This window comes from Leuciscus leuciscus (assembly GCF_965113295.1).
Source record: "Leuciscus leuciscus genome assembly, chromosome: 18".
NCBI classification, from domain to species: domain Eukaryota; kingdom Metazoa; phylum Chordata; class Actinopteri; order Cypriniformes; family Leuciscidae; genus Leuciscus; species Leuciscus leuciscus.
In genome coordinates this window covers 22,508,468-22,527,916 of record NC_138742.1, presented here as the reverse complement: position 1 = coordinate 22,527,916, position 19,449 = coordinate 22,508,468, and the positions used below count along the sequence as shown (strand labels likewise).

Sequence of the window (19,449 nt, the reverse complement as noted above, 5' to 3'; positions counted from 1 at the left end):
GTATTAGACAGGTTAAACAGATCAAAAACGAATGAAGATGGAGAATGGGAGTGCTGTGTGCTCAGGCTATGGCGTGCGCGGCTTACGTCACTTCAGAGTTCCTACTGACGTTGCGAATGCAACGAGGAAAATGGCCCTAGGGGAACATTAGTTTTGGGGGGAAACCACTCTGGTGGCTAGTCCCGAGAACTGTGTTCCTAGAACCACCCGGTGCGAAAGGGGCTAATCTGTAAATCAGAATTTCTTATTTCCAAATGCTGCAAAATGAGGCTTGCACATTTGTTCCACAGTGTCCATATAGTTAAACTGTTGAGTTCTCCATTACTGTCGCAGGTGGGGTTCAAGACTCTTGTGTATTTCATAAGTCCTTGTTATCTGCAATCCTCTCTGAAAATAACGCCGCCTCAGGCACCTGTGAATGAATTAACATCCATTACATCAGCTCCTCACAGTGCCTGTTGACTTTACTGCCGGCTTCACCTGCAATCTCCACCACAGTGTATAAATCATGCTCACTTATCACTGTGTTCAGTGTGGCTATCCTTGATGTGACTTCTCTCGTCTATTTATAGTGTAGGGGGTGGAGCTTCCGATTCTTGAAGGCATTTGATTGGACAGCAAATCTGATGAGAAGCTGAAGTGTAGTGATGTCATCAAAATCATTGATTCATATTGGCGGAAGTGAGAGACTAAGTTTTGAATGTTTGTATCTTCTAAATATGAATTTTGTCAATGTTTTGGAGCGCATAGCTTATAGATAACAGTGAGGCTAACATATTCATACTAAAAGCCATAAAACTTTAATTTTGATTTCATGTGGACTTTAACATTCATGTTATTCATTAGTTTTTAGCCTTTGCAGTTGCATTCAATTCAAATTTCTTGTTTAAATTAATTTACGTTTGTGTGTGTGTGTATATATATATATGAGATGTGGTTACATTGTAAACTACAACTACACATTTAGTTAGTTTAAAGTGTGATTGGACAATGAAGTTGGCATTCATCCTCAGTTGGGTGTAAACTTTAGCTAATAATATTAGGTCGTTTTGGAGGCCCTGTTTTGATGTGAGCTAATGGACTCCCCGACCGGAGCATGTATCCGTGTTGACTCCTCTCATCACTGGACCATGGGGTGTCGTCAAGACAACCTCAAGCTACAAAGAGCCTTCTCAGGCCCATTCAGAGGCACGAGAGAGAGGGGCTTTTGTGCTGGAGTTGTGGGTGGGAAGTAATATATTCATTTAGTGTGCAAACAGACGAATAAGCATGCTAACTCTGCTCTGTTCACTAGCGCATTTCATATCTGAGCCGCAAACAGAGGTTCACATTCAACATGCTTTCCATTTGTCAGCACAATGAATTGGTTTTTGAGATGGTTATACAGATTACATATGGACACAGACACACACACACACACCCGTACATTAACTCATGTCACAATGAAGCCGACAGCTGAGAGATTAATGACTCCATCACTGAACTTAATGCAGAGAGACTATAAGCCATTAAACAAATGCTGAGACTTTTCAAGCATCCCGACGGGTAACACTGGCTCAACCAATGGTGCAAGTTTGTAGCGGTTGTTTCTCTGGCCAATGGCTGACGGGGAAGTTTTCTGCAAAGTTCATCATTATTTTTGGGCGCTAGTGGAAGCAGAATACACTTTAAAGGGTTAGTTCACCCAAAAATGAAAATTCTGTCAGTAATTACTCACCCTCATGTTGTTCCAACCGCGTAAGACCTTCGTTCATCTTCGGAACACAAATTAAGATATTTTTGATGAAATCTGAGTGCTGGGTCACTCTCCATAGGCTGCTAGGTGGCCCAAACTTGCTGGCCCAGAAAAGTTATTAAAGAGATCGTTAATATAGTCCAAGTGACTACAGTGGCTCAATCTTAAGTATATCAAACGACGAGAATACTTTTTGTGCGCAAAAGCAAACAAAAATAACGACTTTATTCCACTATTCATTTCCTTCTCTCTGGGCCTCGTAGTGTTTTTGCGTAGCGCGTCTGTGTTACACGTCACCACGTAGGCTCACTATTGGCCGACGCTGGTCATGTGTCTGACGTGTAACACAGACGCGCTACGCAAAAACACTACGAGGCCCAGAGAGAAGGAAATGAATAGTGGAATAAAGTCGTTATTTTTGTTTGCTTTTGCGCACAAAAAGTATTCTCGTCGTTTGATATACTTAAGATTGAGCCACTGTAGTCACTTGGACTATATTAACGATCTCTTTAATAACTTTTCTGGGCCAGCAAGTTTGGGCCACCTAGCAGCCTATGGAGAAGTGATCAGCTCTCAGATTTCATCAAAAAATATCTTAATTTGTGTTCCGAAGATGAACGAAGGTCTTACGCGGTTGGAACAAAATGAGGGTGAGTAATTACTGACAGAATTTTCATTTTTGGGTGAACTAACCCTTTAATTCTGAGGTACCATGTTGAAACTTCATGAAGACTTGTGAATCCTGTGAGATCTGATTATAAAACAAAAAAACTTGATAACTTGCTTCATTCCTCCATGAAAAATGGTACTTACTTGTTTGCATTGTTTACACGTTTACTCAACCTTGTGTTGTTCCAAACCTGTAGGCATTTTTCAAGATATCTTTAGTATTCCACAGAAGAACAAAATCTACAGTTATGTTTAAAGAATTATACGTAATCATACAGATTTGAGATGATTTGAGGGAGAGTAATTTTTACTCCGTTCACTTTTGGGTAAACAGTGGCTTTAAGTATATACTTTTGTTTGGGGTCTCAGAAACACCAGGAATAATTCATAAAGAAATGTAATAAATAGGGATGCACAATGTTTTTGAGATTTTATTTTATTATTTTATTTTATTTTTTATTTATTGTTATGTGGCTATATTGAATATTTACATATAGATTACCTTTGCCATACATTATAATGTTGTAATGCTTAATTTGAATTAGCTTTATTTTATTTTATTTTATTTTATTTTATTTTATTTTATTTTATTTTATTTTATTTTATTTTATTTTATTTTGTTTTGTTTTGTTTTGTTTTGTTTTGTTTTGTTTTGTTTTGTTTTGTTTTGTTTTGTTTTTTATTTTGAAAAGTCAAAATAACATATGAATTAATATCCAAAAACCATGTATTGGTAGTCATTGTTTCAAAATTACTTTAAAACTATTTTCACTCAGAAATTGCTAGTAAATAAAATTAAATAAAATTCACAGTCATGATAACCCCAAACAGAAATGACAAACTTTAGTTTTATATCTGTCTGGATAAACTGGGTATTTAATTCAATCAGATGAACACATAAAAAGATTTTGAATGGAAAATAATAGGTTAATTTCTAAATGTTGTTATTAGTATTATTGTGGTTGTTAGATGCTGTACAAAATTGTGGTATGTAGGACCACAAAAGAACCAAACCAGTTGAGGGTAAAACACGAGGCTGAAAGGTTTCGCAATGATTAGTGGTTGTTGCCTATGAAGTGTTTATCCATGTTGATTTTAATGGCCTTAACTATATATGGATGGCCAATATTATGCGGAGGCCTTTGGCTCCTGTTCAGCTGCCATAATCAGTAAACCATTGATGAAGCTGTCCAGCAGGAATGTGATTTCGTATGACCAGCCGACATAATTCAGGCCAGTGTGAATGTTATAAGCTGGCTTTTTCATTGGCTAGTGTTTCATCATAGTGCTGCTAAACCCAGTTCCTCCAGCAGCCTGATGTGTACAGTCTCTGCCTCTGTCTGACACAGCACACGTCCCCTGACTCACAGTGGGCAGCGTTGTCTTGTCTAGACACAGGAGTCAACATGCAACCAGACTGAATGTTTAAAGGCATAGTCATGTTTAGTTTCAGATTCAAGTTTAGTGCAAATATTTTTGTTTTGTTTTTTTAAGAATGCTGCACCATTGCCATAATAAACAACAATAAAAAATATTTCTCATACAAATTGTTTTTTTGTAAGATTATCAGTGAGTAGATAATTATAGTGATTGTTTACAGTGAAATATTACAATAGTTTGTTTAAGATTTAATTTAGTAACAATAATATGTATTAATAATAATAATAATAATTACTTTGTAGTCATATTGCTAGTAAACTGATTAATAAGAAATATTTATTAAACTAATATTTATTTTACAAATAGATCTTTTTGATATTATTAGTGAGTAGTTGTGTAATAATTATGATTTATTTATTTATTATAATCTTTTATATAATCATTTTAATAATAATCATTTTATTTAGAAATATTACAATAGTATTATTTCTTATTTTGTTTAATGTTTTGTTTAATAATAATAGTAGTTATTATTATTATTATTATTATTATTGTTGTTGTTATTGTTTATTTTATTTATTTATTTATTTATTTTATATTGCCATAATATACAGAAATATTTATTATGAAAATGTGTTATACAAGTAGTTACTTTTAAGATTACCAGTGAGTAACAATGTAACTATTGCGCAAAATATTATTTAACTATTGCGCAAAATATTATTGAATTACTTAATTATTAAATTAATTATTAAAATATTACTTTTTTCATTATTAAATGATTGTTTTTAATAATAAATATTAATTATTATGTATGTGTATTATTACATAATCGCATAATAATTATAGTATGTTCTTTTATAATAGTGTTGTCAAAAGAACCAACTTCAAGTCGGTTCTGAAATTTGTTAAAATGTGATGACACCAGCATTTCCCTCTAGCATTTTGAGCGATGTTAAGCGGGTTCTTAAACAACTCTGATTGGCCATTGTGTTCACGTGCTCAAAATATATGTCTCTGATTGGCTACAATGATCAACACTTTAAAAACATGTTTTCTTCACCGCGCGCTTACCCAGATACACACGGGAGCGTTTGAAAGCAGGCTATCCGTGTAAGTGCTCTTTAGAGCGCCGAAGACGTCTATTTAAATGTTTTTAAAAGCGTTGATCATTGTAGCCAATCACAGATATGTTGAGCGCGTGAACACAATGGCCAATCAGAGGTGTTTAAGAATCTCAAAATGCTAGAGGGAAATGCACATTTTTAGTCACATTTTTTACATTTCAGTACCGACTTGGTACAGAAGTCAGTTTTGAGACACTACTTTATATAAAGCTATTAGCTACTATGGTAAGCTATTTTAAAAGAGCATGAAGATACTTTCATATCAAATCAATTTGATATGACATAAGGGCCGAGTAGGCTACATGATGAGTAAATTCCATCTTTGGATCTGGAACAATCACTTTAATATTCAAATGTACTTGAAGGCATGTTAGGAAATGGTGACTTGATTCTCATGACCCTTCACTGACCTCAGCTTGGCACCAGCCTGAGACGCCTGATTAAGTCCCTGTCACATCGGGGGTCACTCAGACACTCTTTCCTTGTTCCAGCACTGTACGATTCATCAAAGCAGCATCTGGAGTTCACTAGAAAGGCTGAGAGTGTGTTGAATAATTGAAAACGTCCCAAACCCCAAGCCCGTCTCAGGACTTCCCCTGATAAACGTGGCCACGTGAAACCCTCTTTTCATCTGAACATGTGATAGGGCTCCAAAAGTGGCCGTTAACCCTCACCCGCAGGTGTGCGGGTCGTCCCCCATCTCGCAGTTGGATACCGGTTTTGTTTTTTACCGCTCAGCTGAAGCTGTGGGATTTCTTTTCTGGTCAGTCAGGCAGGACAAAGGCTAGCTTCTCAGAGGGGGACGGACATCGCCCTTCTGAAAAACGTTATGATGGGAAAAGCCATGAAAAATTCATGACGCACAGCCATATTAAGAAGCTGCTGGGGGCCTTTAAATGCTCCTCAAACAAAGTGACTTGCATTGTGTTAGAGAGATGTTTAACATGTGCCTCATTAAATTTGATTTATCAGTTTTGAACTCTGACTGACATCTGATCCTGTCTTGCCAAATCCTGAAATGCAGTCTGTTTAATTATGATTACATATAATTTCAGTAATTAATCTTGGCAGATGTCCTCTATTCCTCACTCTCAATCACTGATTCCGCTTCCTTCCTTTCTTGATCAGCATCCAGTTGTTTTTTGGTGGTCTGTTTGGCAGCTGCTGTCAATTGCTATTGTGATGCTGCCCGGCATTCAGTACTTCACCACATAAACCAAGATTCAGATCAGCAGTTGTGCTTCTGCATTATTGATCACTTGAGAAGGACAGTTTTACATCTTCGCACCATAGGCCTCAGCCACTGGCATTCAGTCACTTAAAGGAATAGTTCACCCAAAAAAGTAAAATTTTCCCATAATTTACTCACTCTCAAGCCATTCTGTGAATATGGCTTTCTTCTTTCAGCCGAACCCAATCGGAGTTATATTAAAAAATATCCTGGCTCTTGCAGCTTTGTAATGGCCTTGAATAGAGCCTGAGTTTTTGAAGCTCCAAAAAGCACATCTAGCATCAGGAAAGTAATCCACGAACAATTCAGAGCTACTGGAAAGTATACTGTAGTCCCCACATTTCTCAGAGAGAAAATTATCTTTGTTGACAGGGACAGAACATTTCACGCACACATTTTGTACCTTTCTGTGCATAACTTTTGGGCAGCGATTGCACTTCTTCCTTTGGGTCTTCAGATGTCCTTTCCTGTGGCCTTTCTCTACAAATCCATTCAAAATCACATACTGTCTGAGTAGGTACTTCATTTGATGGAAAAATTACTTTGCAACCATTAAAAAGTATGTACTATAGTATAAATATGCATGCGTGTAGTATAAACGCAAGCTAGATGTAGGTTAGGTTACACAAGGTTACTAGGTTAGCGTTTTTATGTGACCTACAGTATCGGGGTGCTTTATGCCTACTGGATACTGTGAATTCAGATATATCAGGGCATGTGGCTGGATTCACAACATATTTTTCCAAGCTTATAAATATTTTTTATAATATTATTTGAAAAAAAACCCACAATCAATTCCATAGAAAATGGGGTAGTGATACAAAAATGTTTTTTCCCCCACATCTTATGACCAAGAAGTATGAAAAAGACATTGATGGGATCAGAAACCATTTTTTTTTGAGGAGTTCATGGTATGTCAAATAAAATATTTAAAAAAAAATCACAATTTGACCCCCTTTATGCATTCTAGGGTTAATTAAAATAAAGGTAAGTATTAGATGAAAAACAAACTTATTTTTTGTTGTTAAAATAACACAATTAAAAGTTAAAGTTGAAGTATTAATATTTCTAAAACTGAAATAGAAATTAAATATAAATAAAAATATAAAAATAAATATAAAAATTACAAAAGCACATAACACAATTACTGAAACTAAATATATAATAATAATAAAAATAAATAAATAAACGATTAAATAATATAATAGTAAATAAATAATACTAAAATAACACTGGTTTTTGGGGAGCTACTTTGACACAGTCAGTTGAACTCTATCGCCCCCTTTAGTACAGTACCACACACACTTGCAATGTGTTGGCTAAGCATTTGTGTCTCCATTTGCATACTCAGGCCAGAAGAATACTCTATATAACCTAGTATTGAATCAAATTGCATCTTGAACAATGGGGTTGTCGGAAATATTAGCCCAAAATTGCATGCATGGGTAACTACACTCTAAAAATCCACTCTACAACTTGGGACACACCTCCTAATTCAGCAGACTTTACATTTATCATGCTATACAACTCATGATATGAATTGTATGTTCATATTCATCTCACATGTGGTTCTGTTCTCATACTGTAGTTGCTGTCTGTGATGTGATGTGGCATTTGTAGGGTATCATGGAGTTTCTGTCAGTACACTGGCACATTGAGGCACAAATGAAGGCGCCCGCATTGGTTTCTGTGCCAAGTGTAATTGTGGGCACAGGCGAGCTTGTGAAAGAGACTTGGAGAGACCACAGCATGTCAGTGACGGCACAGGCAGATACAGTGAGACTGGTGAGAAACAGAAGACTTGGCTGTTTGAGTTTGGTTGTGTCTCCACCCGATCTGTAACCGTGACATCGGTGGTTTAGGATGGGGATATTTATAGCGCTGAGGGTCCAGCTGTCATGGGAAGTTCAGAGGCTTGAAGGAAGTGGGACACACTGTCAGAACTCTGGGTTTAAGTGTAACGCTGCTATGGATAATATATTTGTTTTTATGGCTGATCTTTGCAGACAGACTGCTGGGAAGTCCTGGGCCCAGTTGCATGAAAGCCCTTAAGTTAAGAAAACCCTAAGAGTTCTAAGGTTAAGGGTACCCTTAGTGAAACGGGGTGCAAGATAAAAACTTAAGGTCCACTTAAAGAACCTTAAGGCTGTCATGAAGTATTTTCCCTCATTTTAAACCCGCAAGACTTTCGTTCATCTTTGGAACTCACATGAAGATTTTTTTTACCTCTGTTGACAGAAACGCAACTACCACTTTGACGCTTCAAAAAGTTCATAAAAAGATTGTAAAACGAATCCATATTAATTGAGCAGTTTAGTCCAAATTTCAGACTCGATCGCTTTGTATGATGAACAGATTGAATTTAGGCTTTTATTAACATATAAACATTGATCGCCGAACATAAACGGAAGCTCAAATGTGCTGCGTAACACAAGAATGAACCTCATTGGTTCTTTCAGAAGCTCAAACGTGCTGCATAACACAAGAATGAACCTCATTGGTTTTTGCAGAAGCTCAAACGTGCTGCGTAACACAAAAATGAACCTCATTGGTTCTTGCAGAAGCTCAAACGTACTGCGTAACACAAGAATGAACCTTATTGGTTCTTGCTGAAGCTCAAAGCTCAAACCTGCTGCGTAACACAATAGTGAACCTCATTGGTTCTTACTGATGCTCAAACCTGCTGCGTAACACAATAGTGAACCTCATTGGTTCTTGCTGAAGCTCAAACGTGCAGCGTAACACAAGAATGAACCCCATTGGTTCTTGCTGAAGCTCAAACGTGCTGCGTAACACAAGAATGAACCTCATTGGTTCTTGCAGAAGCTCAAACGTGCTGCGTAACACGAGAATGAACCTCATTGGTTCTTGCTGAAATTCAAGTGAGCTGTGTAACACGAGAATGAACCTCATTGGTTCTTGCTGAAGCTCAAACGTGCTGCGTAACACAAGAATGAACCTCATTGGTTCTTGCTGAAGCACAAACATGCTGCGTAACACGAGAATGAACCTCATTGGTTCTTGCTGATGCTCAAACGTGCAGTGCAACACAAGAATGAACCTCATTGGTTCTTGCAGAAGCTCAAACGTGCTGCGTAACACAAGAATGAACCTCATTGGTTCTTGCTGAAGCTCAAACGTGTTGCGTAACACAAGAATGAACCTTATTGGTTCTTGCTAAAGCTCAAACGTGTTGCGTAACACAATGAACCTTATTGGTTCTTGCTGAAGCTCAAACCTGTTGCGTAACACAAGAATTAACCTTATTGGTTCTTGCTCAAGCTCAAAGCTCAAACCTGCTGCGTAACACAATGAACCTTATTGGTTCTTGCTGATGCTCAAACCTGCTGCGTAACCCAATAGTGAACCTCATTGGTTCTTGCTGAAGCTCAAACGTGCAGTGTAACACAAGAATAAACCTCATTGGTTCTTGCTGAAGCTCAAACGTGCAGCGTAACACAAGAATGAACCTCATTGGTTCTTGCTGAAGCTCAAACGTGCTGCGTAACACAAGAATGAACCTCATTGGTTCTTGCTGAAGCTCAAACCTGTTGCGTAACACAAGAATTAACCTTATTGGTTCTAGCTCAAGCTCAAAGCTCAAACCTGCTGCGTAACACAATGAACCTTATTGGTTCTTGCTGATGCTCAAACCTGCTGCGTAACCCAATAGTGAACCTCATTGGTTCTTGCTGAAGCTCAAACGTGCAGTGTAACACAAGAATAAACCTCATTGGTTCTTGCTGAAGCTCAAACGTGCAGTGTAACACAAGAATGAACCTCATTGGTTCTTGCTGAAGCTCAAACTTGCTGCGTAACACAAGAATGAACCTCATTGGTTCTTGCTGAAGCTCAAACGTGCTGCGTAACACAAGAATGAACCTCATTGGTTCTTGCAGAAGCTCAAACGTGCAGCGTAACACAAGAATGAACCTCATTGGTTCTTGTGTAAGCTCAAACGTGCTGCGTAACACAAGAATGAACCTCATTGGTTCTTGCAGAAGCTCAAACGTGTAGCGTAACACAAGAATGAACCTCATTGGTTCTTGTGTAAGCTCAAACGTGCTGCGTAACACAAGAATGAACCTCATTGTTTTTTGCTGAAGCTCAAACGTGCTGCGTAACACAAGAATGAACCTCATTGTTTTTTGCTGAAGCTCAAACGTGCTGCGTAACACAAGAATGAACCTCATTGTTTTTTGCTGAAGCTCAAACGTGCTGCGTAACACAAGAATGAACCTCATTGGTTCTTGCTGAAGCTCAAACGTGCTGCGTAACACAAGAATGAACCTCATTGGTTCTTGCTGAAGCTCAAACGTGCTGCGTAACACAAGAATGAACCTCATTGGTTCTTGCTGAAGCTCAAACGTGCTGCGTAACACGAGAATGAACCTCATTGGTTCTTGTGTAAGCTTAAACACGAAACATGCTTTGTGAAACTTTGAAACCTTTGCGAATCATTTGTTTCAAACCAGTGATTCGGAGTGCGTATCAAACTACCAAAGTCACGTGATTTCAGTAAACAAGGCTTTGTTATGTCATAATTGTTTAGAAATTCTAATGGTTCGCTGCTAGGGGGCAATGATCTCTGTGAACATGGATGGACACTGCTGTGCACTTAATTGAATAAGTTTTTCCCACGCTGAACTGTCAGCCTTCTAAACGCCACTTAAATCATAACACAATATGGTTGGTCATTTTAGATCAGATGCGCTTTCCCTGTCTAGGTGGGCAGTTCTTGGCTAGTATAAACTGCAAAGTTGGACAGACATCATCCTGATAGTGAAAAGTCCGGCTACGCAAGAATGACTATGGAAAGGTCAACAATAGTGTCTGGAATGCAGGGTATGCTGCGATGCCCCTCTATGTTCAAGAGCTCTATTAATAACACTCTCTCTGTCATAAGCATGCTACTGTTTCACTCTCTTACTCTCCCTCATTTCTCTTTCAATTCTCACGCCTTCTTGGAAAAGTCCGAAATACAGCCGGGGATTGTTCGCAACACCCATTCACCATATTTTACAGACAAATCTTCTTTAGCGGAGAGGCTAACGACATCGGTTTGATATCTGAAAAGACGTCTCATACGCTGTGAATTATGTTTCAGTCCTCTTTCTACGTGCTGAATGGCCGCATTGTCCCACGAGATGGATAAATAGCTTTCTTAATCATCCAGAGTGGCAACTTTTCATGTTCATTGTCATGCCCAATGAGGCGTGACAGCGTAACATTCTGTTAGGGGCCATAAAAATGTGGGGTCACTGCCAACCCCTCCCAGAGAGACAGAGGGGTCAGTCTCCTCTTGGTGCTGCTGTGTGAGGCATGCCTCACAAGCCTGACGTTGCCCTGCCGGTCCCAGCATCTATCTATGCCCCTGGGAACGCTTCCAAACAATACACTCCCTTCAGCCCAGGGACGATTCGGAGGGGCCGGCTCAGAGTTTTATCCTTTAATACAGGGTGAAGTGCTTGTCATTCTTGTGTGGAATCCTTGCTCTCTCTCTCTCTCTCTCTCTCTCGCTTCCTCCTTCCCCCCTCTTTTTCTATGACTGGTCTGTGAAGAGGAGATTCTGCATTGTGTCGGCCTTAACTGTCATTGGTGTTAAATCAACACCACCTGCATGTCTATTCTAGTGAAGATTTAAAAGCAGTCGGCCTAACGAGCCTCTATTATTCGGTTTGCTGTTCGCTAACTGTGGAGGTTGAGCTCTATTTGAGACCTTTTGTCTGTGCTGCTTTTCAGGGTACAACCTAATGTTGAGGGGGGTTTCTAAATGCTCAACAGGACCTCTTGGAACACTCCTCCAAAATCTGGTAATAGGTTAGCTTGGGGCACTTTTATTTGTTTTGTTTGGTTAATAGTAAGTAACTATATTGGGGTGAAGTCATTCTCTTGTAACTAGGGTGAAATTCAGTGAATTAATTGGACGTATGTCTTATTATATGGCTTGGCAGAGGCACTCACTTGGTTAGCTTTAGCATGCTTTGTCTAACAAGTCTGTCAGTGGTTAGTTACCAACTTATGTAAATGTTAGGTTGTAGCAGTCACCTCATCTTCAGACTGTTTTGGTACTTAGGTTTACACAAAGAAATAAACAGTACTTTTACAAATGATGTACTATTATGCACTAGAATGTACATATTATGAGTATAAAATGATGTACTTTTATATAAGATGACTAGCCTAGATGGTGGTCTCCTCTCATGGTGGCTGCCATTTTGAAGTCATATGACCAGCTGAATACTTCTCATTTCTTACTGAGCCCTTATTTTTTAGTGAATCAAAAACATACAGCGTGACCAGTGAAGTCTGATTATTGAGCTAATGTCTCTTCTGAGCCGATTCTTGGTGAAAAGAACCAAACACACAGTGTGGTGTGTGTGTGTTCACACAACTGTGGTGAAACACACAGGTCAATCAATAAAAATAACCTGCTCAGGAATCAGACTTACCAAGCAAATGATTCTAATGAGCTGCTATATTTTAGTGAATCCCAACTTTATGAATCTGTTGGAGCAGAATCATTCCCTAAACTGCAAGTCCTTGTTTAGTCTTTCCCAACGCCAAGAACTCTTACTGTTTTATATTGTACTTACGACTTATGAAATTTTAATTAGTGTAGTTGCTGACTGGTTGTTTATATGATAATGTGTTAAATATATGCATTGTGAGTTTTGATAGTTGTATTTTATAAAAACAATTTACTTGACCTCATGTTTTGTTTCTATGTTGTTTTACATTTATTATTGAAATGATCCAAGCATTTCTGCTTTCCAAATACTTCCTTAAATTCAAAAGAATCATTAATGAAACCACAAGAATCTTTAAAATTGTTTAATTGTTTAATTCTTTGATTCCCTTTCCTCATTTTATCTTTTAAAGTTGTTATACTCCGAAGTTGCTGCATAGTTATTGCCAGGTTAATGATTTATCACACTAATAATTTTTTAGCAGGTAATAGCTAAACGATAGATATTTAACTAGCCAAGGCTAACATGTCATGAATACTAAGACCCTAAAATCATCTTATTCACTGACCTGCAGTCAGTTTTGTAAGTGTCACTCTACTGTGCATTTAAACCAAGATCAGTGAATGTGGGTTATGAAAGGTTCAGAGGTTTCCCTCCACTTAGGGAAATGGTGAATCGGGTGATGCTGAACGATAACACAAGTCATCAAATCATATTATTTCACTTTTTATCTTATTGATTGTTTAGGTCAGCTTGAATTGCCTCAAGAAAGCTGAGACTACTACCCTGTAATGGCCTCTTATTAATCACATCTGATTCATATAAAACATCATCGACAGTTTGCGTCCTCAGAGTCCAAGATCTCTGCCAATCTGCTACTGCAGCGCAATGCATTAGGGCCTCGGTGATGACTTAGGGCCCATATCATCCAATTTCCTGTCAGGGAAGCATTGCTCAGCTCAACAGCTGTGTCTCCCATGAGCCACTGTGGCATTAAGCCTCCTCTCTTCAGATTGCTCAATGCCGGTCTGTGTAAGAGCTAATCGGCATGTTTTTCTACCCTCACAGACTGTCTCCACAGGCATGTGCTATGCCACTGGATAACCAAGAGGACAGCAGCCTCCCGAACATTATATGTCTGACAAATGGTATGTCTGTTTTTTTCCCCCCATCATACTTAAACATGGCTGTTTTAACAGGCCTTGTCAGAAGATTGTTGTCTTAATAAATCATAATTCATTGATATGTTTGACCACATCATTCTATAGTATATATGTAAACACATGTACACTTTTTTTGTTCATATAGCTTGTAATACTCTTTTGAGTACCTTTACAATGTATGTATGCACTTATAGAAACAGGAAACACATTTTACCTAGTATTATCATTTTTGAGGTGGTATTATACCATGGTAAAACCTTTTTTTTTTTCTTTTTTTTTTGATTGATTGATTTTACATATATCACGGTAATGCCTTTTGTTGTACATGTAGCATGGTAATATCATGTTTTTATTTATAAAAAAAAAAAAGGTACTTTATTTATTTATTTATTTATTCACTTACAAAAACATGTTAAAACATGTGTATGAACATGGTTATTTTACCATGATATCTTGTCCGAAAAAGCATAACAAAACAATAATACTATAATCCTTTGGTTATATAGTTAATACTATAACCTATGGTTAATATGACATGGTACCATGTCCACAAAACAAAACAAAAATACTGTAATGGTTTTGTACATTTAACATGGTAATACTATCTATATATACTGCACCATGGTACCACCACAGTACTTTTTTACTTTACTTATTAAAAATGTTCTAATGATCTTTAATTCAAAAGGACAGTCCCATTGGAACTTGTCTTAATCTTAAAAACTCCTGATAATTATTGTTAATTAGTGTAAAGTTATCCCTAACATGCCTTTGATGAACTGTACTATGTTTGGCACTGTGCTGTGAGCTAATACTGCTGTAATACTGACTCATGTCATATGTGATCAGTGTGTTTGCAGTGCAGTGTGGGATGGCCCTTATCTTGACCCTGCTTCAGTCCCTCATCCTGGGTGTTCTGGGGGTCCACAGCAGTTACCCTCGCTTCTCCTCCAACAACACAGTCTTCCAGCACCTGGCATTGCACCCTGACCCCAGCGTAGGAACGGTCTACGTGGGGGCTCGGGACCATCTGTTCCAACTGGCTGGGCTCGATGGGCTCCGTCTTGAACTGGATGAGGGAACCGGCCCAGTGAGAGACAGCAAGGACTGTCTGCCTCCGGTAACCCTGGAGAACTGCCCTCAGGCTGGGCTCGTTAGCAACCACAACAAGCTCCTGTTGGTGGATCCATACTCCCTCCAGCTCATCACCTGTGGCAGCGTACACCAGGGCACCTGCCAGAAACGCAGCCTAGCCAATGTGAACCAAGTCCTCTTCTCTGCCGAGAGACCTGTTGATACACAGTATGTGGCAGCTAACGACCCTACAGTGTCAACGGTCGGGCTTGTGGTGCGACCGCAAGACAAGGATCCCGTCCTGTATGTGGGCCGAGGCTACACCAGCAGTCACCCGCCGGTCTCCACTCGCCAACTTTCGGCAGAGCCAGTGTTTTCCTACGAGGAAACTGCCAAGCTCGCCGTTGCCGGACGCCTCTCGGAGTACGATCACAATTTTGTCGCAACCTTTGCTCGACGCAACCACGTCTACTTTTTATTCTATAGGCGCGACCTGAAAGCTTCCTCACGGGAATATCGTACGTATGTGGCACGGGTCTGTCTGGACGATCAGGCGTATTACTCTTACGTTGAGGTACCGCTAATGTGTCACTCAGGCTCGCCAGCAAGGAACTACAGTTTCCTCCAGGGGGCTCAGGTGGGTGGTGAGGAATCTAGAGACTCGCAAGTTTTGATGGGAGTTTTTTCGACGGCTGTTAGTGCCGCTAATGGACCCAGTGAGGAGTCGGCATTGTGCGTGTACTCTCTGGATAAAGTGGACCGCGCTATTGATGCTACACGAGACCTGTGCTACACACAGTATGGCAATAAGGTGGCATACATTGAGTACGACGTTAAATCCAACTGTGCCAACCTGCCCACAGTGAGTAAAGAGTTTCAAGTATACCCTTAAACTGTAGTTTAATTATGACACAATATTATTGTAAAAAAGGAAAATGTACCCTATTTATTTTCTAAATGAATGTTAGATCTTATTGTAAACGATTTAAAAAGTGTTAAAAGTGGCCTTGACCTGCTGGGCATAAATAAGAGGGTTAAAAAAGCCTTGAAGAAGCCAGAAAATGTCATTGATGCTAAATATGTATTTGATTGATCACACTTGATTCTGATAGTCTTACAGTGTTTGTTTTACAGGAACGTTTGACAGATGCACTTCACATGGAAACATTATATATAAATTATCCATATAAATAGGTTTTGAGGTCAACCGTTTCCACATAATCATCATTGTAGTTTAACTTTGATTGAAAAGCATGGGAAAAATGGGAAAAGAATGCCCACAATGTATCTCTAGGGAACTGGGCCGCATCGTTTTCCTCTAACGGTGTGTTCAAACTAACATTTATCCTAATTTAGAAGGATTGCTCCTCATTAATTCTCAGGCAAACTGCTTTAGCTCATACTATTCTGCCTGCCATGATCTGAGTGAATTATGATTTACTCTTTGATGAGCATAAGACAGGCCTACCTAGCATTAGTCCTAACAAGATCTTCAGACAAATCAAAGACCTCAAAGATGTGGGCTCACAGGCAAACAACCTCTTCATGACATCCATGTATGTGCTTATTCAGCATCCAGAACCCGGCCTGCTCACTCCTGAACATGGTTATTCGGATCAATAAACCCCACAAGCTTAATCTACTAATGATGTCTGCTAGAAGAGAGGGTAGGAAGGAGAAATACATGTCTGAGGAGGGTTAGATATCTAGAAGACTTCTAGAAAGAAAGAATTGCCTGTTAAAATAGAAATTCTGTAATAAGTCATTCAGCCTCATGTCGTTATAAACCTGTATGACTTAGGCCCAAAGTATACTGTGGCAGTCTGTGTTCCACACTTTTTGTCGCACACTGTCCGCATGCAGCCCAATTTTTGTGTCCGCGAGTGACATGAGGGCTTAAAGAAAGTCCACTAGATAGTGTGCACATGCCGATCACGTCTTTCCGTGCTCATAGCCAAAGCAGTATACTTTGAAAGGCTTGCGCACTCAACAGGAGTGGAACGTGGAAAATTAAGTATACCCGGGCCTTTACTTTCCTCTGTAAAACACTAACGGAGATACTCAGTAGAATGGTCATGCTGCTCTCTTTCATACAATGAAAGTGAATGGGGATGGATGCGTTCATTCTCCAAAAATGACAAAAAAAGGATGTACATAGGTTAGGATGGGTTTGGGTTAGGGTACCATAGATTAGATAAACCAGTGACCAATGTACCATAGATGGGATCTTATTGGCCGTATTCTTGAAGCCGCACTATATATATTTTATTATTCTACTAACTTTTTTGTTGCTTTACTAAAATAGTGACTTAAATGTTGGTCCGTTCATAACACAAAGCTAGGTTATATAAACTACTTTTATAATTGCATAATGCTTCAAGGTGCTTTTTTGTTAGTTTCTGGAGCTTGACAGACGCTGGTCCCCATCCAGTTTCATTGACTGGAAAAGAGCAGCTGTAACATTCTTTAAAATCTCACATTTTATGTTGCACAGAAGAAAGTCATATATTTTTTTTTAGAACATAAGGGTGAAAAAATTATAACACGTTTCATTTTTGGGTAAACTATCCTTTTATGTGTAATGTTACGGATCCAGAGACAAACACCACCACCCAAATACATGATTCTTTGATTTTTGCAAATCCTCAAACATTCAAACACATTTTCCTGATCCCCATATGTTCTTTAGTCTGGTACACAAACAGAATCACAGTTCACTTTTAATAAAGAGGGAACATGGCATGACATTCAGGCTAGATTTGATCAAAGACCGCTGGAGCAGATTTGATAGCGTTAGTCACAAAGAAAGGAGCAGTCTTGCCATCCTAGTGTGAGACCAAGATAATCTTCATCTAATCTGGCTTTCTGAACTAAGAGGATTTGACAGCCTTGAGGCAATAGTCTTGAGAACTAAACCCTTATGGTACAAAAAACCCTGAGATTTGCAGAGTTTATTATTACACAACATGAAACTGGATTATGTCACAACGGTTTTGCCAAAACCAAAGTCACGAAAACTTGTTATTGTGTCCTGCAGAACACCCTGAACGCTTATCCATGTGGCTCGGACCACACCCCGAGCCCAATGGCCAGCCGGGAGCCAGTTGAAGCCAAAGCCGTATGGGACAGCCCATCCGCCCGTCTCACTGCTGTCGCCGTTAGTGTAAAGGAGGGGCACACTATTGTGTTCTTGGGTGACTCCAAGGGCAATTTGCATAAGGTATGTGACATGAAAATTAGCTCTTTTAACTGGTCATTTCTAAAACAATATTTATGATTTATAGTATGCCTTTTAAACCACAAGGGAAATATTAGTCCACTTAATATGGTAATATTATCTGTCTACTTAAGCAGGAAAGATATTTTGCCTTCTGGGCGAATGTGTCATAGCCAAGATAGTGCTGAAACAGCATACCTAAAGCTTTTTTGTGTTTTCTCAGTCGGACTGCTCAGCAGCCTTCACCACAAACCACGTTATATGAAACAGTGTATTTGCAGGGTTTGCGATTACTCAGAGACCACTAATCATTTTGACTCATTTTGACAATGCTTGTAAACTCAAAGGGCTCGTGAGCTGAAATTTAAACACAGACCAAGTTGCGTCTAGGCCTCAATGGTCAAAGGTTAAACCGTAGTGTTTGGTTAGTTCTAGACGACATAACATGACCCACACCTCCCTATGACAGTAAAACACTGTTCTCTGCTATTTTGACACATTTTGACAAGTCAATGTCATTGTTCACAAGCGTGTGTGACATTTTTGCAGTGGAAGGCAAGTGACGCATTTAGACGACAACGTTTTTGAATAGCCGTCATCACTATATGCATAAGGTTTTAAAGTTTGGCTAATAAAGTGCCCCATAATGCTTTTCATATAGCGTGTAATAAAGCTGTTTGTGAATGTAAAAGTTCTGCAAAGTTTTAAAGATCAAAGTGCATGATAAATATAATTATTGGTTCTTAAAAGAAGGAATCGATTCTGAACTACCGAAACAAGTCGTCAGCAATCCCAGTCTTACTTCCGTAACATATCTATGTAGGTTTGTAACAAATTTGCATAATGCCAGCCTATGGTCTTAATTGGCTGTCCGTAAATAACGTCTATTTTGAAACACCCTCAAACACAGTTGTAGCTGAGTCCTGGAAGGGTTTGGTTTGTGTTGTCGACATGTCAAGAAGATACTGTTTTCAGCACTGCAAATCCACTTTGCAAGGACTCGCACTGGAATTGATATGGTAAAACTGGCGCCATTGTTACTGTTTGTATCACTGTGAATTAAGTGCTGAGGAAGCTCCTGAGCTGAAATTCAGACATGCAAATGGATGTTTAAAGGAACACGCCGACTTTTTGGGACTTTAGCTTATTCACTGTATCCCCCAGAGTTAGATATGTCCATACATACCTTTTTCATCTCCGTGTGTGTCGTAACTCTCTGACGCACCCACCGCTAGCCTAGCTTAGCACAAAGACTGGAGGTAAACGGTTCCAGCAAGCATACTGCTCCCAATAAGTGACAAAATAACGCCAACATTTTCCTATTTACATGTTGTGATTTGTATAGTCACAGCATGTACAAATAACAAGGTCACATGAGACACA

At 39.0% G+C, this 19,449-nt stretch overlaps 1 protein-coding gene across 2 annotated transcripts in view; it reads left to right on the top strand.

Annotated features, from left to right (window-relative positions):
* The window catches only part of plxnb1a (plexin b1a), a 77,427-nt gene that overhangs the window by 27,696 nt on the left and 30,282 nt on the right, over positions 1-19,449 (top strand). For both annotated transcript variants that reach the window (XM_082144970.1, XM_082144969.1), the window contains exons 2-4: positions 13,681-13,760; positions 14,625-15,711; positions 17,887-18,069. In XM_082144970.1, coding sequence (XP_082001096.1) covers positions 13,747-13,760; positions 14,625-15,711; positions 17,887-18,069 — 1,284 coding nt within the window. In that variant the 5' untranslated portion in view covers positions 13,681-13,746. The remainder of the gene's footprint in view (positions 1-13,680; positions 13,761-14,624; positions 15,712-17,886; positions 18,070-19,449) is intronic.